This window comes from Xenopus tropicalis, chromosome 5, assembly GCF_000004195.4.
Source record: "Xenopus tropicalis strain Nigerian chromosome 5, UCB_Xtro_10.0, whole genome shotgun sequence".
Taxonomy (NCBI): domain Eukaryota; kingdom Metazoa; phylum Chordata; class Amphibia; order Anura; family Pipidae; genus Xenopus; species Xenopus tropicalis.
The window spans coordinates 135,876,912-135,904,410 of NC_030681.2; the positions used below are offsets into that span (position 1 = coordinate 135,876,912).

Below are 27,499 nucleotides of genomic sequence, written 5' to 3' on the forward strand. Positions count from 1 at the left end.
CCACCATTCAACACCATTCTGCATGTATGAGTGCCTTGATTGCACACACTCACACATATTTGCATTTAGCACATTGAGTGAATAGAATGTCCCAAAACCTAAGCACCTTTCCCCATTTGTAATAAAAGACACTATGGGGCCGATTCACTAAAGGTCGTTAACGCTAATTGCATAGTTTTTTTGCATTAAAAAGTGTGCGATAAATAAGTACCAATTCATCAAAGTAACTTCGCATGCGTTATCACTCATATCGCATGTGCAAAAAACCCCGCATTATCGCAAAGCGTTATTTTTAACGCATTGCGGTAATTATAGCATAGAAATAATACTAACACATGATTCACAAACACATATGAAGCGTTAAAAGCATAAAATGTGGCGATAATTACTGTGAAACTTAACGCCTCCCAGGAGTAGGCGTTACTATACAAAATTGCAGCTGGTGATTGGCTGTGGTGACAAGATGGAGTTTGCAGTCAGATTTTTTCAAGTATGTGATTGCCCTAGAGTGATGCATGCTTGTGTTTTCTGGGAAATGGTAATTTTCAGAACAGTAGTTTTCAGAAAGTAACTGCTACGTGCGTAATAGTGTGCGCTAATATCAAGTGCAGCGAAAAATATTGCACACAGCGGAAATTCAGATAAGTGTCCTTTTAGTGAATCGATCGTTAACTTGCAAAAAATAAGAAGTGATAATATGTTTAATGCATGCTATAAATAACGCTCGTTTTTTCTATCTTTAGTGAATCGGCCCCTATGTTTGCCTAGGAGCAGTAACCTATAGCAACCAAGAAGATGTTAGCTTTTAAACAGGTGACTAGTAAATACTGTACTGGTTGTTATAGGCTACTACTCTTGGGCAAACTTAGCGTGTTTTATTTCATAACCCCCTCAATATCTGAGATGAATAGGCATATCTCCAGTTTAACTTTATCTTCATTCTAAGTACCACCATGGGTGATTGCAGCCTAGTGTTAAATAAGCAGTGCTGATGACCTATTAATACATCTTGCAGATAAAGTCTCTTATCTTCCAGTTCTCTTGAGCATAGCGGAAGAATGTGGTTTCTAAAATGAATCAATCCCTGCCTACTCTAGCCATTGCTTACGGTTTCCCACTTCTGCCTTTTGATTCTATTGCTTTTCTGAATTATGACCATTTTGTAATATTTTTAACTAGTTTCCTAGGTGGCTTTCCATATCTGGGCTTGCAAGCATTTTTAAGATGGTGCTCCTTCCAATGTCCTTTACACCCTAGAAAATGTTCCTGTCCCACATGCCAGTGTAGGCATTGGTCTGTACAATAAGGGGTATATATATCATGCTGTGTAAAAAGTGGAGTAAAACATTTCCAGCAATGTTTCTCATAGCAACCAATCAGATGCTTTGCTTTGGTTTTCTAACTGTTAAAATCTAATTACTGATTGGTTGCCCTGGGCAACATCACCTGTAATGCTTCACTTCATTTTTTACACAGCATGATAAATATACCCCGCATTTATTATGCTGTGTAAAACTAATTCGCAGAAAAAAGCTGCCAAAAATAAATTGAAAAGATCGCCATCTGAACGCCGGATATTACGCCATTATTTTCCATAAGTTCTGGTGGAAGAAAAAACGCGTAAAACAATTTTACACCGTTTCTACGCCATTTTTACACGGCAAAGCCTGGCGATGTGTGGCAAATTTTCTCGCTGTTTTTTACACAGCATAATAAATATGCCCCTAAGTGTATTTTCTTTGGTGCTGCACATTTGAATCACCTAAATTGTTATTTTCTCATAAATATCAACAATAGTTGATTGGGCTTATGTATTATCCCAGTATTTAATTGTATACACTGATTACATTAGGTAAATATCCACAAATATTGATGAAGTGACACAGATACAGTTAATGTTTGTGTGGACAGTGGCTATACAGTTGTGGGATAAGTATGACAAGTGCGTTTTTGTAAAGCCATGTTTAATTTCAATATAGTGTTTCCTGTTATTTCCCTAAATCCAAAAACAGTATGTAATTGAAGTTTCATAAAGCTCCAATAAAGTCTTTATGAAGCTTCATTATTGATTAACACTCGTCTTAGAAATATGCCCCTAAACATGGCCAGCTTCCATAGAGCCCATTATAAGCAAATAATTCAAATTTTTTTTAAAAAAAATTGTTTTCTTGTAATAATAAAACAGTACCTTGTTTTTGATGGTAACTAAGCTGCATGAATCCATATTGGTGCCAAAACAACCATTTTGGGTTTATTTAATTTTTAATTAACTCACTTAGGGCTCTGGCACATGGGGAGTACACCTGTTCACGGGCCACTAATCTCCCCGGATTGCCATCCCACCAGTGAAAATGTAAATCGCCGGTGGGATGGCATACGCGGCAACTTCTTTCAGTGAAAAAAGAAGTGAAATCGTGCCGCTGCATATGCCATCCCACCGGCGATTTACATTTTCGCCGGTGGGATGGCAATCCGGGGAGATTAGTGGTCCACGAACAGGGAGATTTGTCGCGGGCGACTAATCTCCCCGTGTGCCAGAGCCCTTAAGGTCTGGTGATCCAAATGATCCCTTATCTGGAAAACCCCAGGTCCCAAGCATTTCATATTAGATCCTATACCTGTATTATTATTATTATTAGATGTTAGCTTTTCACAGGGATCTGCTACTTGCTGATTGGTTGCTATAGGTGAGTGAATAGACCAGGACAAACTTTGCACCATTTATTGCGAAACCCCCAAGGACAGAAATAGAAGAACAAACATGCAGCTACTGTAGATCATAGCCAGAAAAGGTAACGATTAAGGGAAGAGCACAGGAAGAATCTGACCTGCAGATTTCTTTGACTGTTACCTTTCCTGCATCTGGCCCAGTAAGGTTGAGGATGGATATGTTGGATTGAATGAAAAATAGGATATGTTTGCAAAGATAGTGTCTCCTGTGGGGCGACATAAGTTCTCAGTGAACCAATCTAAGGGTCTTAGATAAGGCATGTCCAGACAATGGTTTGGGGGCAGATTTATGATTGTTCAAGCCCACTCGGAGAAAAATAGAAAAATACAATGAATTGTTATTGAGTTATTTCATCCGAAAACCCATGCAAGTTCTATAACTCATGCAGGGTTTCCTTTATGATTGTAAAGGTTTGAGTCCACCTGAATAATAAAGAGGTATATCTGGGACCCCCCCTCCCATCACTACCACTACACAAATTTTGTGTGCTGCCAAACTGAGCCTCCTGTAGTCTGCCAGTCTACATAATGGCTACCAAAGAGCCAATCACAGCCCATATTTGGATCTTGTTTTTTTTTGTATTCCAAATCTCTTTTATTGATGTTCATTTATATAACATTCCACATACAATATCCTGTTGCTTATCATATCGAATGATATTATTGTTATTATTTTATTTTCCCACATAATTTTCACTCATATAATAAGGATTGTAATTTTAGGAACAAATGCAAAAGGAGAAGAGTATGAGTACATTATCAGGTAAGTAACTTAAAGTGCCATAAAATGCTTTCTTTGTTTAAGTTAAAACTATCCTATCTGTTGACACTGTGTTTGCTGTGTTAATGACAAGGAAGATGTAATCTCCTCCATTAGGGCTCTGGCACACGGGGAGATTAGTCGCCCGCGACAAAACTCCCTGTTCGCGGGCAACTAATCTCCCAGAGTTGCCATCACCTGCCATCCCACCGACGAAAATTAAGTTGCCGGTGGGATGGCACACGCGGCGGCGCGATTTCGGCAAATCGCCGAAAATGCCTTGCGAGGCAACTTCGGCGATTTGCCGAAATCGCCTGCGCAGCGTGTACCATCCCACCGGCGACTTACATGTTCGCCGGTGGGATGGTAGTTCGGGGAGATTAGTCGCCCGTGACAAGGGAGATTTGTTGCGGGCGACTAATCTCCCCGTGTGCCAGAGCCTTAGGTATATTTTGTTCACACTTATCCATTCCTCTATTGTGGGGGGGGTTAATATCACTCCATTTCCTTGGAATAAGGTTTTTTGCTGCTAGTACCAATTGTATAAGGAGGCTTCTTTTCTTGGATCTTTTTTTATGCTTGTGTTGATCCCCAACTGTTTTTACATTTGAATGTTGCTACGAGGACGCTATTATAAATGAACTGTTAAGATATAGAGTAAAGGTTGGATCATTAAACATCCACAGTGTGACCCAATAGTGGAGATTAGGTGGAAGCAAAGAGCTATGTGAATAACAAGTGCTGTATACAATGCTCACAAAAAGAGTCAGAGATTTTACTGAAAAACATACATTACTCCAAACAGCCTTAGCACTAAAGACAACTGATCCAATTCAATAAACAGTTCTGCTGTATCTTAGATTTTTGCCAGAAAATAAAAATGTTTAAATAAATATTTATGAGCCTTTCAGAATGATCCTTCCCGTAGGAACAAGAATTTCGGCCGTAGTTCTCTCTTAGTATTCCCCCGAACAATATGACACATATCATGCTAATAAATACAACTCATTTGGCAAATGTTTGCTCTCACTAAGGCTGCCCTTGGCCTCCTCTGACAGCTCGTGGGTCTCCGGCTGCGGTTGTGCAAGTGATGGATAGCGAGATGCTGGAGGTCCTACATTTAAACTTTTCCTAAACCCTCCATCTCTGTGGCGAAGCAAAAGAAATATTTTAATTGCGTTTGTTCTCCCACAAGAACTAAAAACATTCTAGGAAACCTAAAACCTCGACAAGACTGGCCTCAAACTACCAGGGAGAATTTTTCAATTTCACAGATGATACAGCCACATTTAAACTGATCGCGTAACATTTAGACAGACGTCCCATTTAGGGAATACATCACTCAGCAAAATTGTAATGGTTATATGTATATGTACAGTAATGATTTCTGCACCAGAGGGTTAATTGCAGAACAGGATCTTATCCAAGATACATGTATGTAACATAGATATATATCTACTGTATGCCCTGTATATATGTTATAAATATTAAACCTAAATGAAGACAAATCATTTTTAATAGGTTGACCCAAAGGGTATGATGTAAGGTGCAAAGTTTTCTAGTAACCCATAGCAACCAATCAGCAGATTATATTTACTGGTCAGCTGGTCAACCAACATCTTATTGGTTGCTGTGAGTTACTGGACCTGGGAAAACATTGTCTTTCAATTAATTTTTAATTGAATTGAATTTACCCTGCAAGACTTTACCTTTTCTTCCATGTTTAGTCCTATGCTGACTTGAGCAACTTAATTGACTGCCATGTTCTTGATATTGTTTTCACTCGTTGCATAATTCATCTGTCTAATTTAATTGTCTAAGGGGTGCAAGCTAATCAAATAATGAGTTAATGTAATAGAACCATCTTGCAGTCATCTTGTGCTCAATGGAACATTTGTTGACTACAAAATGTATTTTCCTGTAAAAATAAGTGGTATAGCAGCCCTCAACTGCTTATGGATTTGACAATTTTTAAAAAAATCCAAAAGACTGTAATAGAACTTCTGAAATGTAATACTATCAGCTATAAAAGTAGACAGCTATATAGCAGCCAGTCTGCAATTCTAAAAATATATTTTTTTAAAAGCATCTTGTGTATGTCAAAGGGACAATATAACCTCAACACGGCACAATTGGTTTAGTACAAGATTTTAATGTACCCAGTAAACCCAGCACACACACATACCTATACTGACCTGTCTATACATTTACATACATAAGCTACTGTATATATACCAACATCAATACTAACTGTAGGTATTAGTATCACAATAGCCTTGGATATTCTGCTTGTTCAAAAACTCATCCAGGCCCCTCTTAAAGGCATTAACAGAATCTGCCATTACAGCATCACTAGGAAGGGCATTCCCCAACCTCACTGCCCTCACTGTGAGGAACCCCCTACGCTGCTTCAAATGGAAGCTCCTTTCCTCTAATCTAAAGGGGTGACCTCTGGTGCGCTGATTGTTTTTATGGGAAAAAAAGAACATCCCCTATCTGCCTATAATCCCCTCTAATGTACTTGTACAGAGTAATCATGTCCCCTCGCAAGCGCCTTTTTTCCAGTCAAAACAACCCCAACCCTGACAGTCTAACCTCATAGCTTAAATCTTCCATCCCCTTTACCAGTTTAGTTGCAGTCTCTGCACTCTCTCCAGCTCATTAATATCCTTCTTAAGGACTGGAGCCCAAAACTGCACTGCATACTCAAGGTGAGGCCTTACCAGGGACCTATAAAGAGGCAAAATTATGTTTTCATCCCTTGAGTCATGTCAAGAATAGTTCTTGATATGAAGAGTGCCATTACTGTTCTATTTGGCTGGCCACACCCCAAAGAAATCATACTACACCCCTTAAAGGGGACACCCAAGAAATTGTTTCTTATGTTCTCTTCTGTTTTAGTCGAGCAAAATAGTCTTTACTTACATTATATACATTTTTTAAATCTTGTATCCTTCCATCTTGAAATTTACAATGACAGTGAACAGGTAGATGCCACTTTGTGGACACTTTTATTGAGGCAATCTTTGTATCCTCCCAATAATCTTGTGTATGCTCCAGAATTGGGGGGCTCTTGGCCCTGCACAAGCTACAGAGAGTGAGTAGAGTGGGGGAATGTGAGGAGTGCTGTGACATCTAGGAAGTGCAGAATGGAAAACGATTGCTACGCCTGATGTATAGAGGCAGGAAACCAATATATGATTGACAGCTGAGAGTTTTAAATGCCTTTATAACAGGTAAGAATGTTTATATAAAAAAAAAGAGTTTGGTTTTCATGTTTAATTTAGAAGGGACTTTTATTAAACAGCATTTTATGAACGGGTGTCAGACCACCACCTTCCTGGATTCTTGTAGATATTTATTCAGCTTTAAACATTTCCATTAGGCACAACAACTGGAAAATAAAAATGCAGGTATATTGGCACCTAAAAAGAGGTGTAGGTAGCTTCTTAGACAAGCAACCTTTATGTCACCCTAAATGAATGCATTTTTTTTTCTTTCAGAAAATGAAGTAATAGCAGGAAAAAAAAACCAAGAGAGATCTGCTCAGAACTTTCCTCCTTTGACCTTCCTGCCCTGTAAATCACTGCCAATCTCTCGGGATAAATTCAGTGTATTACATGCAAGGTAGCAGCAGTCTAACAAGGGAGAGAACAAAGGTAGGCAGGGGGCGATCATATAACTCATGTCACACTTGCATTGCAGCTGTCAGATCTCTCCTTGCATCCATTGTGATCCCTTCTCTACTCACTACAACACTCTTGTCCAAAGAGAGATTGATCATTACACTGGGAAATGTGTGATTGCATTCCTTTTCAGTCCTTGATAGCCGCACTCCTAATACAGCAGAAGTGTTGATAACTAGTTCTCTGGTTGTTATAGTCAGAAGTGCCACTGCTGTTAGCAATCTATCCCTTTACTTCTCCATATCCAGCAAATAGGCATTTAAAAGTCAGTATCTTTCAATATGGTAAGAAGCAACTGCAGTAAAATTAGTCATTCCGATAGTAATGACACAAAATGGGCCAAAAAAGAGTTTGTAATCTCAATAATAAAGCATGACAGACGTAAAAAATCATTAGGATTAGGGAGTGAATCTGTCCCATTTGGCTTTGCCAAAAAAAGTGCGGATCTTTGAAAAGATTTGTGAAACAGTGAAAATGATGCGCAGCAAAAAAATTTAAAAATTACGCCCGTAATTTTTTTAATGCACACAACAATTTTTCGTTACGCACCAAATTTTTCCATGGAAATTTTTGCTCCCCATTTAACGTAAAAAATCGGCAATGGTGAAATGTGGAAGTTTGCCAAGATGCCTGGCTCATCGCTACTACTAGTGAGCGAACTGTCCCGTTTCTCTTTACCAAAAAATTCATGAAACACAGAAAATGTTGACAATTTTTTGACGTGCACTGACATTTTATAAGCACAACGTATGCGAATTTTCACTCCAGTTTCACCCAAAAAAATGCACCAGTGGTGAAATGCAAAGTTTCAGTGCAAATCCTTCCCTTATGCTAGGGGGGTTATTTATCAAAAATTGTTTTTTTTCTGTAATTTGATTTTTTTTTTGCACTAAATGTAAATGTAAAATTTAAAGCTTGTGAGGCCATGTAGAACTCACTGGGAGATGTCCTAAAACTTTGAATTATTTTCAAGGTATTTTCACAGTTTTATTAACATGTTTTTTTAATTGAAATTTTTTTATAAATAAGGTAACATTCTTTTTTTTGTTTTTTTCATTTCAAGGTTTTTTATTCAAAGTATATGAATATGAATTATGATAAAAATTAAATGGCAAATGTATGTTCTTCTATTGTTGGAAACAGACGTTATGTCTATTTGTTTGATTTTTCTTTTTATTGTTGTTTTTATTTTTTCTACCATCCATTTGTATGTACCATGAAAATCTTTAAAAAAAAATGTACAAGTAGAGTAAAAATAGAAAAGTACAAATAGAAAAGAAGGATAAAACTAAAATCTTAGGCGGCCTAATAACATCAACCATTTATCCTTTATTCTGAGATCTAAGGAACTAAAAGAATTAAAATAATTAAAAAGTTTTACAAATTTCAACACCATGAGAATCTCATCAAAAATAGTTTCAATTAAAGAAATGCTAAATAATTCTGTTTTGTAAATGATAATATTGTGGCAGGTGAAATTAAAATGAATTAGATAACAGTCCAACTAAGCATGATCTGTTATTGCTTGTACAGATATGGGATCCATTATCCAGAAACCCTTTATCCAGAAAGTTTCAAATAAAGGGAAGGCCATTTGGCATAGACTGCATTAGAAGCAAATACTATTCATTTTTAAAAATTATTTTCTTTTTCTCTGTAATAATAAAACAGTACCTGTACTTGATCCCAACTAAGATATAATTACCCCTTATTGGGGCAGAACAGTCCTATTGGGTTTATTTAATGGTTAAATGATTCCCTTTTCTCTGTAATAATAAAACAGTACCTTGTACTTGATCCCAACTAAGATATAATTACCCCTTATTGGGGGCAGAACAGCCCTATTGGGTTTATTTCATGGTTAAATGATTCCCTTTTCTCTGTAATAATAAAACAGTACCTGTACTTGATCCCAACTAAGATATAATTACCCCTTATTGGGGGCAGAACAGCCCTATTGGGTTTATTTCATGGTTAAATGATTCCCTTTTCTCTGTAATAATAAAACAGTACCTGTACTTGATCCCAACTAAGATATAATTACCCCTTATTAGAGCCAAAACAAGCCTATTGAGTATAATAAAAATGATTAGTAGACTCAAGGTATGGAGATCCAAATTACAGAAAGACCCCTTTACTCATAAAACTCAAGGTTCTGAGCATTCTGGGTAACAGGTCCCATATATAGATCTTTTATCCACAAACCAGCTACTGAGAAAGTTTAACACATGCCATTTCCTATAGTGTTCTTAAACAAACAATTATTCCTTCTTTGCTAATTTGCATTATCATTTTGTTTCTCTGTAAAACCCCAGGTGACAAGCATTATGGGATACATTTCATACCTGTAATTGGTTGTCAAAGTTTGGGCTTAAAAGCCACATAAGATCATAAACACATGTTGTTTACCAAATTCCATATGGAGCCTACAATAGAATTCCATCACACTGAAAAATTGATCTGAACATTCTTTATTCTTTATATCTCCTAAATGCCTAATGACATTAAGATCCTGAAAGCAAGATGGCCAACATGAAATTCCAGTTGTTGAGAAGAGTTGTTTGTCACCATGAGCACAGCATTGTCTTAGCATCTGATAGCATTAACACTGATAATCACTAAATCCTAGGGTAACAAGCATACCCATACAGATCAATATAGCTTGCCAGGAATAGCCATAGGTGCATAAAGCTCCATGTTGATCAATACAGCTTTGTACATACAATGAAGCCACAAATCAATACAATGGCATAATGCAGACCATTGTTGCTCTAGAATGAATTAGATCAGTTAAATACATTCATTTACAGTAAATGAAAACACATGGACTCTGTAAATTCCTATACAGCCTTCCTACATATATAATAATTGTTGCATTACATCTACCTGCTGTTGTGTTATATGCAATCAGGTGGGACTTGCCTTCTGTAGCTCCCATAGCATGGCATTTGCCTGCACCTCTTCCCCTTACTTTAATGTTTAGACCCAAAATATGTGCTTGGTTCCTTCTGTGAACAGCTATGAAGAAGATGAGACAAATAGAAACATAATTCAAAGGGAAACAGGTGCATAAGTCGGAGTAAGTTGTTAATGAGATGGAGTGAGTTGGAGCTTGTCAGATGCAAAATGGTAGAGCATTCCTAGGGCACGGGGCAATCTGGGGCAATTTGGGGCAATCTGGTTATATGCATGACTCTACTCTTGTGGTGAACTGTATGGACAATAGATTGTCCCGATCTGAGTGTAAAGAACATTAGGGAGTGTATGGGCAGATGGGGCCAATATAGAGTGGAGAAGAGGTTTGGAGCACTTCAGGGGGCAGGTTGAGAAAGATGTGCTTTATGCACCACTTACAGGGAGCCAGGATATAGATTATAGTAATAAAGTAGAGGAGAATGGTTAGATACGAGTGAAATGATGGCAGCAGCAAGGATAGATTGCAGTGGAAATAGAGATTCTGGGAGATCGGCTAATGGTAGGATTCCCCTTGAGAAAGGCTTTCTGTGCTGAAACGTTGGGGTAATTCTCCTCTTTGGCAAGTGTATTCGCTTACCTGTGTCTTTCTGTGCACATTTTTGTGCTATGTATTATCTTAGGGAATCATGTGTTATTGACTGTATTGTATTGCTAAAAATTGACTTTTGTTAAATTTTCTGTATACTATATAAAAGATAATTACTTTTTAAAACTACCACTGTGTCTGTGATTATTTGTGTGGAAGCCCTTATACAATCAATATAGATGAATTAATAATTAATAATAGGTTGAAGCAGTCTAAATTAGAGAGATACGCTCCTAATCAATGTTTTTGCAGTACATTTTTTTAATGATTTTCTTAAAGAGACTGTATGGGAAACAGCCTTCGTGTAATTTGGAGCTTTCTGGGCCTGGCATTTGTATGGCTAACATAAACTTAACAATCGCCCAGCACCTGATCTGGGAACTGGCATTTATATTGTAGTGTCACCCACTGTGACCTACAGCACTTATATTTGCCTATTTATGTCTGTTAGTTACCCTCCCATATAGATTGTAAGCTCTACGGGGCAGGGACCTCCTTCCTCTTGTGTCCTCGACTCTTAACCTATTGCTGCTGTATTTATCTGTATTTATTATTATACTTTGTATTTATCTATTATCTTAACACCCTGTTTGTATTAATGTTTTCTACTGTACAGCGCTGCGTACATAAGTAGCGCTTTATAAATAAAGATATACATACATATACATACAATGGCTGTGAAGCAGTTTAATAATATCCCAAGAATACCAAAACTAAGCAGTAACAGGATTCTTAAGAAAGTCCTAATAAAATTATTTTGTTACAGGAACAGCTCACAAAGAAGAGCAGTGTGAGCCATTCCTGTGCGTGTTGGTTGTGCGCAAATATAGCAGCCATTTTCACTTTGCCAATTTAAATCTGCAATTTGTGAAATTTCTCCACGCCACTAAAGTTGGCAGAGTGTGCTCACAAATATTCACAATTTGCAATTAGGCCATATTTAATAAACACTAAAGGACAATTGCACTGTGAATAAAAAATTTGCAATTATGTTTGCACATTAAATGCACCAATCGCGTCCAGTTTTCTACACGGCAGGGCAAATATGTTCAATGTGTGAATAATTCTGAGCTGCGCAAACTTTATAAATGAGCCCCACTGCCTTTATACTGTACCTTAATGCAGAGAACGTGGAGCTGTATCTGGAAAGTGACATGTTTAATCACTGGAATACATTACAGCAGAGCAATGGCCAGAGGGAGCTTTAGCATTACGGAAAGGATTGCAGGAAAGCTCCAGCTACAGAATGCAGCACTTTCTGTGAAACCAAAATGCTTAACTATGTACCAGCGTAGACTGTTTAGTCCTATATTGGCACTTTGGCAGCAATTGCCTTAGATATCACTGATGGTGAAAAATGAATCTCAGAGTTGAGCTACAAAGGCAGCAGTAAGACTGGGCTTCTCTGCCAGCAAGATGGCGCTGAGTGCACAGCCTACATGGAAGACATAGGTAGACCTCTGCCAGCTTGGGGGAAAGTCCTACATACATCCATTTAATAATGTTTATAACAACATATGTTTTGTGCATTTGTAAAAATGAACAGGGGGAGCTGTGCCTGAAGCCTTAATCCAGCAATAGTTTAACAACACATTTGTAGCGAAGGGCCCTATCCCAATATCCTTAGTTGCCTTCTCCACTAGAAGTCCCACTGGGCCTTCTCCACTGCAATCCACCCACTGTTTTCCAGTATTCTCATTGAAGTCCTTTTCAGCTATACAGGTTGTAATTTCTGCAGCTATCTGGTTGCTATGGTTCAAATTACCCTAGCAACCAGGCGTTGATTCTTTGAGATACAAAGTTGAGATACCCTTCATTCTTTGCATCTCAACTCTGAGATTTATTTTTCACCATCAGTGATCTCAAAGGCAATTGCTGCCAAAGTTGTACAACATGGAAAACTTACCATATGAAAATGTGAATATTGTCATCTATCTAGACTCTGAGGTCCCTCACAGGGGGCTGGCACCAACTTGTTATGCCTCTGGCTACAATTTTAGTGTTATTGCTACTTTGTATTACTTAACTTTCTATTCAGGCCCTCACCTATTCTTATTCCAGTCTCTCGTTCAAATCAACGCCTGGTTGCTAGGGTAATTTGAACCATAACAACCAGTTTGCTGCAGAAATTCCAAACTGTAGAGCTGCTACATAAAAGGCTCACACTCTAAAGCATACTAAAAGTTAATGTAAAGGCGAAAAATCCCTTTAAACTCAAGTAGATCTGAAATAAGAAGAAACTGATGAAGCATTGGAAGTACTTACTGGCAGACAGGTAATGACCACATCTATTTTAGTAAAACGGAATAATATGGGACATAATTTGGTTCTTAAGTAGAGATGTAGCGAACTGTTCGCCGGCGAACTAATTCACGCGAACATCGGGTGTTCGCAAACGCGTTTTTTCACGAACTTTTGGCGATGTTCGCCACGTTTTTTTTTTGCGCCGCGTTTTTTCGCCTCGGTTTTTTCCGCCGCGTTTTTTCGCTTCGGTTTTTCGCCTTTGCGTATACATAGGAATAGCTTGGGGTTTTTTTTTTGGCGTTATTTTTTGGGGGGGGTTTTTTGGCATTATTTTTTTGCGTTTTTTTTTTTTTGCATTTTTTTTACAAAGTATTTTTCAGAGAAATTTTTGCTTGATCCCCCTCCTGCATGCCACTGTCCAGGTCGTGGCACCCTTTAAACAACTTTAAAATCAGTTTTCTGTCCAGAAATGGCTTTTCTAGGTTTTAAAGTTCGCCTTCCCATTGAAGTCTATGGGGTTCGCAAAGTTCGCGAATATTCGCGAGTTTTGCCGAAAGTCCGCGAACGGGTCCGTGAACATTTTTGGCGATGTTCGCTACATCACTATTCTTAAGCATTGATATCAGTGCTGAGAACGACAGATGAGAGACAGAAGTGAGCAGAACGTGCCTTTCCCACATCCTACCAGGCTGCACCCCATGGAACACTGGCCCATATCACATGGGATGGCTTTAAGCAGTGAAGCCACTTTTTAAGCATGAAAAAAGGTCACAACCTAAGTGACCTCCTGGTCAAGACTGACATAATTAATCACTATCCCATCATGGCCTCATCATGCTCTAAAAAAAAACAAATGCTTCTATAGAGCAGATGGCAGTGCGTTGTGCGGTAATTGTATAACTGCTGCGCATGTCACGCTGCCATAGCCACAAACCCCCAAGCACAACAACAAGGATACAGCCCTCTGCAATCAATTAGCCACATTGTTTGTTATACATGGGACTGACTAAGCAAATTCTCAAACACAGAACTAGCCACAAACACTCCCTGCATAGTAGTGCTAATCAAGGCATAGTCTAGAAGGACTCGATTAGCACAATATGGAAGAGTACATTTTATGGCAGGTGTTTGTGTCCCAGCACAAAAAGTATCATTTGTTCAAGAACTGAATAGTGATGAGCATATCTGTCCTGTTTCGCTTCATCGGAAAATTTGCCTATCTTTCAGAAGATACGCAAAACAGCGAAAAATTTGCGAAACGCGTTTCTCCAAAAAATCCACCAATGGCGAAACGTGGGAATTTGCCACGAATCCGTGCCTGCCAAAAACTTTCACCCATCACTAGAACTGGACAATTTTTTCGCTATTAAAATGATATTTGTTGAATGTATTAGGAGATTTGTTATATATACTGTGGGCAGTGCTCGAGCATAACAAATACACTTCAGCATTCACTCATCACATCATACATATACATACTCACAACATTCACCACCCTGATTGACAGGCTTGGATGCCCGTGGAGGGACATTTTTGTATATATAAAGGGTTCACCAATTTGTACAATTTTTGATCAAAGTTGCCAACAATTTTTGGGCAGGTCATTGGCCAATTTGGCCAAGTGGGACAATTACTACACACAGCACACAGATGAACCTTAATACCTGATTAATGGCCATTGTAAGTACAAGGAAGCCTTTCACCTACTGCCCTGCACTCTACATGCATATTAGCCACAATTACTAGCAGAAGGACATAGGTATTATAGGCACATCAATATATTGCACATGGTAGTGACAAGGCTGCCATGTTTTGCTTTAGTTATGGTTCTGGATGCAGATCAGCAATTTTGGCAATTAGCCTTCTATGCTTTGTAAATTAGTCACATTGTCTTGTATAAAAACTGAATATGGAGTTAAGGGACTTATGAAAACAAACATGAGGCCTCTTTTTAACATACAATACTGAACAGGGGGGCAATGGGTGTTTTCAAATAATAACTCTATTCCTATTGTAAGAATATGATTAGCTTTCAGTTTCCCCAGTGTTAGTAAAAGGGGCCCACGTGTGTTCCATAGTGGGCTCAATGTGTATCACTGCTGCCTTTTAGTGCTGGCAGAACCCTCTCTCTGTATGTTCTTGCTCTGCTTGCATGGGTTTCCTATGGGTACTCCAGTTTATTCCTATAATCCAAAAACATACAATTGGCTTCTAATACAATGAACCATAAATGTGATACAGACCTCGGATTGTAAGCTCTGCTGGGACAGGGCCAATGTCAGTGCTATAAAAATAAAGCATAATAACCTAAAGAATGTTCCATTAATAAGAGCAATAGAGCACTTTATCTAAGAAGATAAACTGTCCAATGGGGGTTCTTATTTTCAGTGCTGGATTTCTTATCCGGGCGCCCCGAGGCTGCCTCCATTTGTCCCAACCCCCCCACTAAATTTGTGCATCCCAAGGCCCATATAAAGAAATGATCTGGGACCTTTCTTGGTACTCTAGTTAGACACAAGGGCAGTTGTTACAATATTAGTAAAGTTGTGCAATGCACTTTATGAAGAGTTTGCACTGACAGATATGGTAAATATTTTGAAGAATATTTACGTATGGATGCGTTATGCAGTTTGTTGATCCAGAGTCATTTTACTGTCAAGAAAGAGTTTTAAACCCTGCAGGGCAGATTGGAGACAGCTTCCCATGCCTTGTCTGCCTTCTCTGGCTGCTCTGTGTTCAGCCTGATTATCTCTGTTAGGTAACAGTAGAATTGGTACAGTACGGACTGTATAATAGTGTGAATAGTGAGGCTTTTAATGTTTACCATAAGGTAAATAATCTGTTACTTGTAGTCAATTTCCCCTCACAGTTCAGCCCAGTGTGCGAGTATTTGCAGGGTGCAAAAATATTGGTATTTACATGACTCCTTGGTAGCAATGAGAGAGTCTGTCCCATTTCACTTTGCCAAAAACATTGCAAAACTGCTGAAAAATTTGCAAAATTATAAAAAAAAAAGAGTGAAACAAGGCTATTCCATGACTTTTTTTCTCACTCTGTGAATTTTTGCAAATTTGCTCATCACTACCCCTTAGCTCTGCGGTGCATGGGAGCACGATGGCTGATAGAAAGCTTGGATTCAGCTGCCCCAATGAACTTCTGATCTGTAGGACCTGTGTTTTAGGCCAATATACAACAACAATAAATGGGGCATTTACTATTTTTTTTTTTCGGTTCAGGATGTTTTATCACCGAAAACTCGATTTTATTATGTGACAAAATCATGACAATTCCGAAATGCAAAAATACGCCAGCTAAAACTTGTTGAGATCATGTAGAAGTCAATGGCAGATGTCCCTTTCCCTTCCCTGGAGGATCCTATTTGCTTCATAGTTTTCAAGGTTTTCAAGGTTTTTTTGATTCTGATTTTTGTGCCACAAGTCGATAAAGTGACAACTTTGTTTTGTTTATGCTTTTTCAATTTGGATTTTTCTAGTAAATGACTGCCATTCGTGGAAATAAGTTTAGTTAGTGATTTTTTAAAAAGATAAAGCAATGAAAATCCAAATGTTAATAAATTTTCCCCTAAAGGGCGATACTAAGGTGGGCATGTACTAACGTTCAAATTTTTTTTTTCCAATTTGTATTTTTTGTGCAAAAATATGATTTTTTTATAGAAAAAAACACAATTCTCAAGAGGTGTGATTTAGGAATGCAGCTGCAAGTGTGATTGTGCTAAAATGGAAGCATATATTGTACTTGTTTACAGGTTCTTGCATCTAAATTCATTTCTTTAGCAACCGCCATTGTGTACGTCCCTTCTCTTCTGCTAAATCATGTGCAAGTGCGCCTATTGGTGTTGGGGAGCCATGAAACTGTCATCACCCTGAATATGATTGCGATTCCTACAATGTGCTACATCAATAGGTACAACAGAAGGGGGGCACCCAAATCACATAATCACACAAGTTTCATTTTAAAGGAGACATATCATATAATATTTAAAAATGTACCAGTAAATTATACTCCTCTAAATATAGATAGATTGTGCTTGAAAAAAAGTTGTATTTCAGACTGATTTATTGAGAAATTCCACCAAAGCCCCACTAGTCCCTCCCACCTGTTCCACTTCCTGCTGGCTGAATTATCTGGATGAGCTGGGGAGCCGGCGGCCCTCCATACACTGCACTGTAGGATAGGAACCAATCAGCAGCTAGGCTGACCTGATAGGGAACTGAAGCCTGTCTTTGCTTGTGTGAGTGCAAGGCTGTGATTGGCTCTCCCCCTCCTACTGTGCTTCTGGCAGGGACCGTTAGGACACGCCCATGAAGAGAAAGTTATAAACCTTGTGACCAACAGCACTCAGACTATATAGGAGGGATTTATACTCTGAGGCTGATTTATGAACAAAGGTGACAAATGGCACAAGTGCAGTTGCCACTAGCAGCCAATCAGGTGTTTGCCTTAATTTTCTAAATTGTAATAGACTGTTCAAAATGAGTTGCTACTGGAAACTGCACTTTTGCAGTATGGTAAATGATAACATACAGTATGTATAAGTACATGTTATGTGTATGAATGCATTTATATGCATTTCCTCTCCACTTCTGTAATCCTATACCTCTATAGTAGGCGTATCCTAGGTGCCAGTGGCCTCCATTTACAAAGTGGGTATAGGAAACTTGCTTTTCTGTATAAGAAAACAATAACACCTGTTTGGCAAAAACAGGGGTAACTAACCATTTTTTTTTGCATGTTGCACCCTGTATTGCAAGAAGAAGAATTGCAGAATATCTATGTGTTCCAAAACATAGCACAGACAGGCCCGGACTGGCAATCTGTGAATTCTGGCCAATGCCAGAGGGGCTTCTGTAAGATGTCATAGACAGTCACTATTTATTGGGACGGTCGAGGCTGTTTGGGCCTCTGAAATGCCAGGGAGTATTTTAAATGCCAGTCCAGGCAGTGCCTGCTGTGGGATTGTCAGTGGGTACAACAAAGCTTTGCCCTATGGCAATCAGTAAAGACAGAATTTTCTTGCAAGGGCGCTAATTGCAGAGCAGAGAGCACAGCCAGACCTTGGACACAAGTGCTTTTTAAATGGAAACTAACGCACATTTGCGCCTCCTTAGTTCTTTTGCACTTGTGTCCAGAGTCTCAGTAAATGACCTTTTGTGTGCTTAAGGACTTATAGTTATTAATCTTGACGTTCTGTCATATATAAGTTAGGTTAGAGTTCAAATTGAAAGCCACAAGGCACCAAGTTAAAACTGGGTGCCCTATCTCATATATATAGATGTGCATACTCTCTGGTTTGCCAATAGTCCTGCTTTTTCATTTCTTCCTGTGATTGGCAGTTTTTCTTGGGCATGTTTGGACATCCCTGAAGTGGTGATCACTGCAACAGGTAGAAACAATCTGGGTAAGATATTTAGAACTAAGCTACTAAGTCAACACAGTCTGCTAGAGTGTCCCAAACACTAATAATGACTTAACTGCTTGGCATGGAGCAACGTCCATATCATGACATTCCCCAGCGAGGTTTATTGCTGCTGAGCTCCTTTTCTTTACTCTGAGGCTTTATAATACCAATAATGTGAAAGCCAAGCCCATCTCCTGCAATTTCTCAAAGTAAATTTTCCATGGATTTTGACTTGATTTCCACTAATTGACCATTAAAACTGTCTTGACTCTCAGTGACTGCCTCGTATAAACGTATAAATGTATAAATGTGCTTCTGCTTTTCAACTTATGGAAATAAGTCTGACATGTATTATGCCTATTTTTTTTCGGTCTTAATGCATTTGAATTTCCGTAATACAACTTATAGTCTGCTTTGTAAGGGTTTAATCTATATTACAGTGCAATCTTACAATTTCATATTTGGAAAAAAATTAAGGTTTGGAATGTTAAAAAAAACAACAGAATTTTATAATGCTTTTTTAATAGTTATAAAAGGAAAACCTTAAAGACTTGGTGCCTCAGGCCATCTTGCCACCAAAGACCATAGCGATGTGCTTCCCTCCCCAGCTTTCCTCCTCCCCAGAGGTAGAGGGCAAGAAAACTAGTATACAGAGCACTATAGTGCTTTTCTATACTGGTATGGGACCTGTTATCCAGAATGCTCAGGACCTGGGGTTTTCTGTATAAGGGATATTTCCATAATTGGATCTCCATACCTTAAGTCTACTAAATAATAATTTAAACATTACTTGAACTCAATAGGATTGTTTTGCATCCAATAAGGATTAATTATATCTTAGTTGGGATCAAATACAATGTACTGGTTTATTATTACAGAGAAAAAGGAAATCATTTTGAAAAAAAAAAATCTAAATTATTTTGATTAAAATGGAGTCTATGGGAGATGGCCTTCCTGTAGTATGGAGCTTTCTGGGTAATGGGTTTTCAGATAACAGGTCCCATATCTATAGCTAAAAAAACAAACTTCCTGTTAATAATTGGTTTCAAAGTTACTTACAGTAAAATAGTCCCTAAGGCAAAGTTCTTGTATTGCATCTTGGCAGAAGAGCCTTATAGAACTAGAAATAAAAATGAATTGAATTATAACAATGTTCATTGATTTGAAAGTAATATGGATTTCAAATTGTCTGGGTGTGGCGGTTACATGGTGCCTTTTGCATTGGGTTCTATAAAACTATAAGGGATCATCACTTACAGCACTGTATATAAGAGATTCATATAATTTATTGTATGTAAACTGCCAACAGTTGATTGAAGGTAGGATCTTCCATTTCCAGAAGATGGTGGTTTTTGACTGCCACCCAGCTACATACAGTATATATATATATATACTGTATATATATATATATATATATATATATATATATACTGTATATATATATATATATAGTTCCAGTAGAGGTAGCACTCCAACTATCAGGGGGTCACTGCCTGGGTGCTGTTGCATAACAAATAGTAAAATACAAATGCAGTAAAGGCTAGCACTCACAGGACTTTCGTTAGTGTATGTCAAAAAAAATAAAACAAAAAAAGGATCTAACAAAGCAGATATCTTACATGGTTTTTATTAATTCGACATTTCAGCTCCACACAGGAGCTTTCCTCAGCTTTTCCTATATATATATATATGATCCTCTATATAAGTGCCTTTTCTTTGTTTGTTGCAGGATTGTATCCAAAAAGGTCCAGTTCTCAGAGGTGTATGTGACCAATGCACCCCCTCAACCCTCGGACGAAGGCAATCTGCACAGGAAGCTTAACTTTAACCTGGAATCCAGGAATAAAAGTTACCATGTATTACTTTTTGCCAATCCCTGACCAAGTGCCACGTGAGGCAGAGTGCTCATCTCATGGCCCCTTGGCTCGACTCATGGTCTCATAGCAGCAGCAGGTCTAACTTTTTATAACTCAAGAGGGTCTTATTTATTAAGAATATACTTCTGTTATGACATTGTACTTAAATCTGTGAAAAAAATGATGTGGGGCATTCCATGTTTCTGGGACTTCTGCACTTAACCATAGGCACCCATGATTGGGGCAGCAACAGACCAGTATTTGAATTCTTTCCCCCTGATTTCAACAATACAACATGCCCCCACTAAAACTATTAGACACAAAGGGGACATTTACAGAGGTTACATAAAAGGGTTCTCTTTAGGGCTGATTCTAACAGGATATTCTACCTGGGGTCTGGTTGCACTTTGCACCTCTTACCACATAAGAAATCATCCAGTGCTCCCTAATTCAGAGATGCAAATTGGGGGTTTGCCTACTGGGCAGGCATCTCTTTGAGGTCTTCCTAGAAGGAGAGAGAAGGAGTGCTCAGAAACCAGAAGGGGCGGAGCCTCACACTAGATAAGGAAGTCAGTTAAAGAGCTGCAGTTCAGTTGCTTGTAATAAAGAAACAAAATGAATCTGCATTCAGGGAGAAAGGTATGTTATCCTGGGGGTAATTTTTTAGAGTATTTTTAGAATATTTCAAAATAAAAGACTTACTTATCCTTTCCCCCACTGGTCCCACATTAAACAAAATTCTATTAACTTTACTTCCCAGAACATAACAAAGAAGCAACAAAGCATTACTAATACACATTATGTAGCAATGTTGTCAATGGCTTTACTTTTTGTAAAGTAAATCGGAAATTTTTCAGAAGAAAAAACTTTGGCCTCACTCTAATGGATTTCACTTCTACTTTGGTGTAAAATGTTTTGATTTCTCAAATAAACTGAAAATCTTACTATTGTTTGTGTAAAGCAACTTGGCAATTGATTTCCAATGATCAAAATCAATTGTATGTTTCCAGTCACAAAGGTTCATTGCTTGTACCTTGTAAAAATATGATCTAATTCGAATTCAATCATGTATCAGTCAGCCTCCATCAGATGAAGAGCAGGAAAGTAGTTCAGGACAGGAGAGAATGTGATCGTGTGAGTAGCTGGAGTCACAGTGGATATTAGATACAGCTCCTTCACTGCTTTCTTCTACTTCTGCATTGGAGATTCAATTACACTAAAAGACTGGCAAGACGTAAGACATTAGTTGGAAGAACCATGGTTATGACGGCATAATTGTGTTAAAGCTTATTTCCCATCATTTATCATAAAAGCTTTGTGGTTTGCCAGAAAGCAAAATTTGTTTAGTAATACTTATTGCTGAAACTCGATACGGTGATGGATTTACATATGCTGTAAATTGACAAAAGAAAGGCAATGCATTGATATTAATGCTGCCTCCAGAAGCAGAAAAAGTTCCAAAGACAAAGAACAAGGCAAAGGCCTTGAAGTGTTTCTGTACAATTATATGCAATAGATGTTTACAGTAATATAACTGTCAGATTATTCTTTTTTTTAATTGAACTTTAGAATTCCTCTTTATGATTCCACTTCATAGACTGGGGCTCAGACTTATTAAAAAGGAAGGGCCTTGACTGGGCGAGGAAGGACAGGCTAGAAATGGGGGAGGTCCACAAAGGGTTACTTCTGGATGGCTGCAATTGGAAGTCAGCAGGCAGAAGGAGGAGACAATGGGGTGTAGGGAAAGCGGGAAAGGAAGTTCCTACCTTTTCCGGTGGAGCAGAGGACAAGCAACATCCCACCCTCCCGCCCTGGTTTTGTGGTAAGTTTACAGGTGGAGCATTGTAATTGGCTACAGATGCCTTATTGTCACAGCTACAGAGGAATGCTTGCCAGGGGTGGGGGGCTTATGCCCCAGTTTTAGGCACAAGTGTGCCAAGGTGGATATGGTTTCTTCGGACAAGGGTCCCAGGACGGTGGTTTCATGGTTACCTGCTCCCACGTGCCCACCTGTTGCTCCTGTGACAGGCGGCTGGCATGGCAGGTAGCCCAGTTGGTGGTGGTCTTCCGGTGGGCAAGCATTCCATGTGGGGATAGAATGTTGATACAATGATGATTGTTATTGTAAAAAATCTTAACAGTATTTTGTTAATAAAGCTGTGGCCTGTTTTATCCCAACCTGGTTGTCCTTATTGCTTTTTTGGGGGGGTGGGGGTTGGCAAAGGTAGTTTGGGAACCCCTTTCAGGTGAAAAAAAAAAGCTGACTCAATTGACGATGCACAGTAATGGTAATGGAGGCCAGAATGTCCTCAAAGCCAAAGGAAGTTGCAGTTATGAATGTAATGTATTTGAGTGTTATTTCACATACGTGCCACTAGGTGGCAATACCGTGGTGTGATGTATGTCTCATGCGCCCCGGAAGTAATAAACCAGAAGGGAAATACCCTGTTCACTCTCCATGCTCTGACTGTTTTCATGCTAGTTATTGTGCACCTAAAAACAAGTATATAGTAACATAACTGTGCATATTGATGCCGACATAACATAAATTGGCGACGAGGGAAACGTGCCCACGGTCAATATCTAGTTGTCAAGCCAGAAGTAAGGATGGCTACGATCATTGGACAGATTGATACCTTCGACGAGGCGAGAGAGCAATGGACCACGTATGTAGAACGCTTTGAACACTTTGTGAAAGCAAATGACATTGACGAGGGAAAAACAGTGTCGGTTTTCCTCAGCGTAATGGGAGCATCCACTTATGGACTCTTACGTAGCCTTATTGCACCAGTTAAGCCCGGCACTATGTCATATGGAGACATTGTGAACACACTGCAAGCGCATTTCAGTCCCAGGCCTATTGTGATTGCTGAGAGGTTCAAGTTTCACAAACGAAATCAGGCGGAGGGGGAAAGTGTTGCACAGTATGTGGCTGTATTAAAGAAACTGGCGGAGCACTGTGAATTTGGTGACAATTTAAACGATGCATTAAGAGACAGAGTGGTGTGTGGCCTGTGCAGCGAGTCAATACAGCGGAAGCTTTTGACTGAATCGGCGCTCACGTACCAAAAGGCCGTGGACATAGCAATGTCAATGGAGGCTGTATCGAGGGAATCACAGCATTTAAGTAACTCATTGAAAGTAAATGCCATGTCTTTTGCATCAGAATCGCCAAAGGCAAAATGTTTTAGATGCGGAAAGTCTAACCATACCCAAAATGAATGTTTTTACAAAGACCAACTGTGTCACAATTGTGGAAAGAAGGGCCACATCGCTCGGTCATGTAAAGGTGCAAAGACAGAGGTGAAAATACCGAGAGTTTTCGGAAAAGGAAACTATGTAAAAAGTAAGGGAATGACAAAGAAAAAAACAATTCACAAAATGGGCACTGAGACGGAAAGGCTGAATGAAGAGACAAGTTCGGATACTGAGTCTGAACTGACACTACACAACGTTACCGCAACATCGCAAAACCCTGCACCAGGGAACATAATGAAAAGGGAAAATGAGGAAGGGACAGCGGTAATAAAAATACAACCAAAAATTGAGGGGTTACGAGTAGAGATGGAAGTCGACACAGGAGCGGCAGTTTCTATTATCTCAGGGGAACTGTATAGAGATAAATTAAGTCACATTCGTCTGCGCCATACAAACGTTGTTCTCAAGACATACACTGGCGAAGTAATCCGGCCAGAAGGAGTCATCAAGGTGTGCGTTAAGCTAAACAAACAACGTGCACGGTTACCACTGTATATTGTTACCGGAAATGCGGTTCCGCTATTCGGACGCGAGTGGCTTCGCCGAATTCATCTGGACTGGCGTGAGATCAAATCAATAAGTGCAGTACACCGCAGCAACGAAGGGACATTGGACAGCCTTCTAAAACAGCATGAGAAAGTTTTCAGTGAAGAGTTAGGAACTTTCAATGGTTACACAGCTACCATCAATCTGAAACCAGGAACTCAACCAAAGTTTTTCCAAGCTCGAGTGGTACCATATGCCATCAGACCCAAGGTGGAGGAAGAAATCAACCACCTACTCAAACAAGGAATCATTTCACCAGTACGATTCAGTGAATGGGCAACCCCGATTGTGCCTGTAATCAAAAAAGGAGGTAATGTCAGAATCTGCGGTGACTTCAAAGTAACGGTAAACCCAGCCTTATGTGCCGAACATTATCCATTACCTCGGATTGAAGATCTGTTCGCTTCACTAGCGGGAGGAAAAAGGTTTAGCAAATTGGACCTTTCACAAGCGTACCTGCAGATCCCTGTACATGAAAATTCACGGAAATACTTAACCATCACGACACACAAGGGAATGTTCGTATACAACAGATTACCTTTTGGCATCACATCAGCTCCATCGATATTCCAACGAGCCATGGAACAAGTACTGCAGGGGTTACCATCCGTCCACTGTTTTCTGGACGACATCCTGATCACAGGGAGAGACGATGCGCACCACTTGTCTAATCTTGAGGCTGTGCTAAATAGACTGGAGAAATGTGGACTTCGGGTAAAAAGAGAGAAGTGTGAGTTTTTCAAAAACTCATTAGAGTATTTGGGACACATGATTGATGCATCGGGACTCCACAAGTCCGCCAATAAACTGCGCGCAGTTGCAGAGGCACCGGTCCCGGTCAATGTTAGCCAACTCAGGTCCTTCCTGGGGCTGGTTAATTATTATGCAAGATTCGTTCCAAACCTGTCCACAGTCCTTCACCCCCTGAACGCAATGTTACATAAGGAGGTGAAATGGAACTGGTCTCCAGAATGTGAGGGTGCATTTCTGGAAATCAAGAGACAGCTATTGACACCCAATGTGCTTACGCACTACGACCCAAGACTTCCAGTCCGATTGGCGTGCGACGCTTCACCCTATGGGGTGGGGGCAGTACTTTCACATTTGATGCCAGATGGGCAGGAAAGACCCATAGCCTTCGCTTCGAGAACCTTAAGTAAGGCAGAGCAAAACTATGCGCAGCTGGAGCGAGAAGCATTAGGATTAATCTTCGGAGTACGGAAGTTTCACACTTACCTATATGGACGTCACTTCACCTTAATGACCGATCACCGTCCACTTACCACCATACTCCATCCACACAAAGCGACTCCCTCCATGGCTGCAGCCAGACTTCAAAGGTGGGCTCTCCTGTTGGCTGCACATAACTACACTATCCAGTATAGGAGTGCGGACAAACACGGGAATGCAGATAGTTTATCACGCTTACCACTGCCTGTTCACCACAAGGACAGAAAGGATGCATTAGAGGTTTATTTTATAAACAAAATGGATACACTTCCAGTCAGTAGCAGTGATATTCGGAAAGGAACCAGGACAGATCCAATTCTCTGTCGGGTAAAGGAAATGGTATCCACCGGGTTATTCCCACCTACCAAAGACTCAGAAAATGTTTTAAAACCGTATCTCATGAGGAAGGAGGAGCTATCACTTTTGCAGGACTGTCTAATGTGGGGACAGCGAGTTATCGTCCCACCAAATTTGAGACCCCAAGTCTTAGAGGATTTACACACGGGACACCCAGGTGTAGTCAAAATGAAGGCATTAGCGCGTAGCTACATCTGGTGGCCAAATATCGACTCGCAGATTGAGGAAAAATCTAAAACCTGCATGTCCTGTCAACAAAATCAGAAATCCCCAGCCCTATCACCGTTACATCCCTGGGCATGGCCCGAATCCCCTTGGCAGCGAATCCACATCGATTACGCTGGGCCATTTGAAGGACGCATGTTCCTAGTAGTCGTTGACGCACACTCGAAATGGCCAGAAGTTCTGGTGATGGATTCTACTACGTCATGCAAAACGATCGAGGTATTGCGTGGTCTTTTTAGTCGCTATGGCATACCTGAAACCTTAGTGAGCGACAATGGCCCACAATTTACTTCAGAGGAATTTGAATGCTTTCTGAAATCGAATGGTGTTAAACATGTACGCTCGGCACCATTTCACCCAGCGACCAACGGGTTGGCTGAGCGTTTTGTACAAACTTTTAAACATTCGCTAAAAGCATCCAAAGAACCAAAACCATTGCAACAAAGACTAGATGCTTTCCTGTTACAGTACAGGAATACTCCCCACAGCACAACAAAAGAAGCACCGGCAATGTTGTTCTTACATCGCAGACTGAGAACACGACTAGATTTAATAAAGCCAAGTGTAAAACAGACTGTGGAGCAAGCCCAAGAAGTTCAATGTTCGTACCGTGCCCTCCATGGGAAAGAAAGAGACTTTGGTGTTGGTGATTCCGTGCTGGTCAGAGATTATAGACGTGGGGGAGAAAAGTGGAAAACTGGTACTGTCTCTTCCCAGTCAGGACCAGTGTCATATACGGTCCAAGTGGACAGTGCACAAACCTGGAAAAGACATGCAGATCAAATGTTAGGGGGACACCCGGAAATCACAAAAGCCACCGAACTGTTGCCAGCGGATAACAGTGTGTCACCAATATTAGACGATAGGGAACAAGAACTGCCTTTGATATCTAATGAGACTGTATCTTATGCACCAGACCAACATGCAGATGGGCTTGTTGCACCGGCTACGGTTATTTCCCAAAATGAGAGGCGATTCCCCGTGAGGAATCGTAAGGCACCTAACAGATTAGATCTGTAGTTTTTGTTTTTATCTGCACTGCATAATATGTTAATTGGGTGTAGACTCAAGCAGTTAACGGTTGGTCCGGTAGGTTATTTTATCATTAATATGGCCTCACAGTTATTGAGTTCCACTGATGTTCCAATGTTCACGGTATGAGAAAGAACATGGGAGTAATTGATCTAAGTGGGGAGGAGATGTAATGTATTTGAGTGTTATTTCACATACGTGCCACTAGGTGGCAATACCGTGGTGTGATGTATGTCTCATGCGCCCCGGAAGTAATAAACCAGAAGGGAAATACCCTGTTCACTCTCCATGCTCTGACTGTTTTCATGCTAGTTATTGTGCACCTAAAAACAAGTATATAGTAACATAACTGTGCATATTGATGCCGACATAACAATGAAGATGACATTGACTTGGCAATTACTAATAAATGTGGGTACCACTAAGCTCTGCTAGCTTGTTTCTTTTAACCTGAGATATTATATTTTACAATAACTGCAAGCTCCCTTAAGGTTACAGTGTCGGACTGGAGTGTCCAAGGCCCACCAGGGCTGCTGGCTTGGGGCCCCCCACCACAGCAAAGAGCTGCTACACTCAATGTGTACCTTTCTGCCC

At 39.7% G+C, this 27,499-nt stretch overlaps 1 protein-coding gene across 1 annotated transcript; it reads left to right on the plus strand.

Annotated features, from left to right (window-relative positions):
- The first annotated feature begins 22,592 nt into the window (after positions 1–22,592).
- LOC100494601 (uncharacterized protein K02A2.6-like) lies at positions 22,593–27,275 on the plus strand. The gene has a single exon (XM_002935033.4). The coding sequence runs from the start codon at positions 22,865–22,867 to the stop codon at positions 26,891–26,893; it is 4,029 nt and encodes a 1,342-aa protein (XP_002935079.2). The 5' UTR covers positions 22,593–22,864; the 3' UTR covers positions 26,894–27,275.
- Positions 27,276–27,499: the final 224 nt, after the last annotated feature.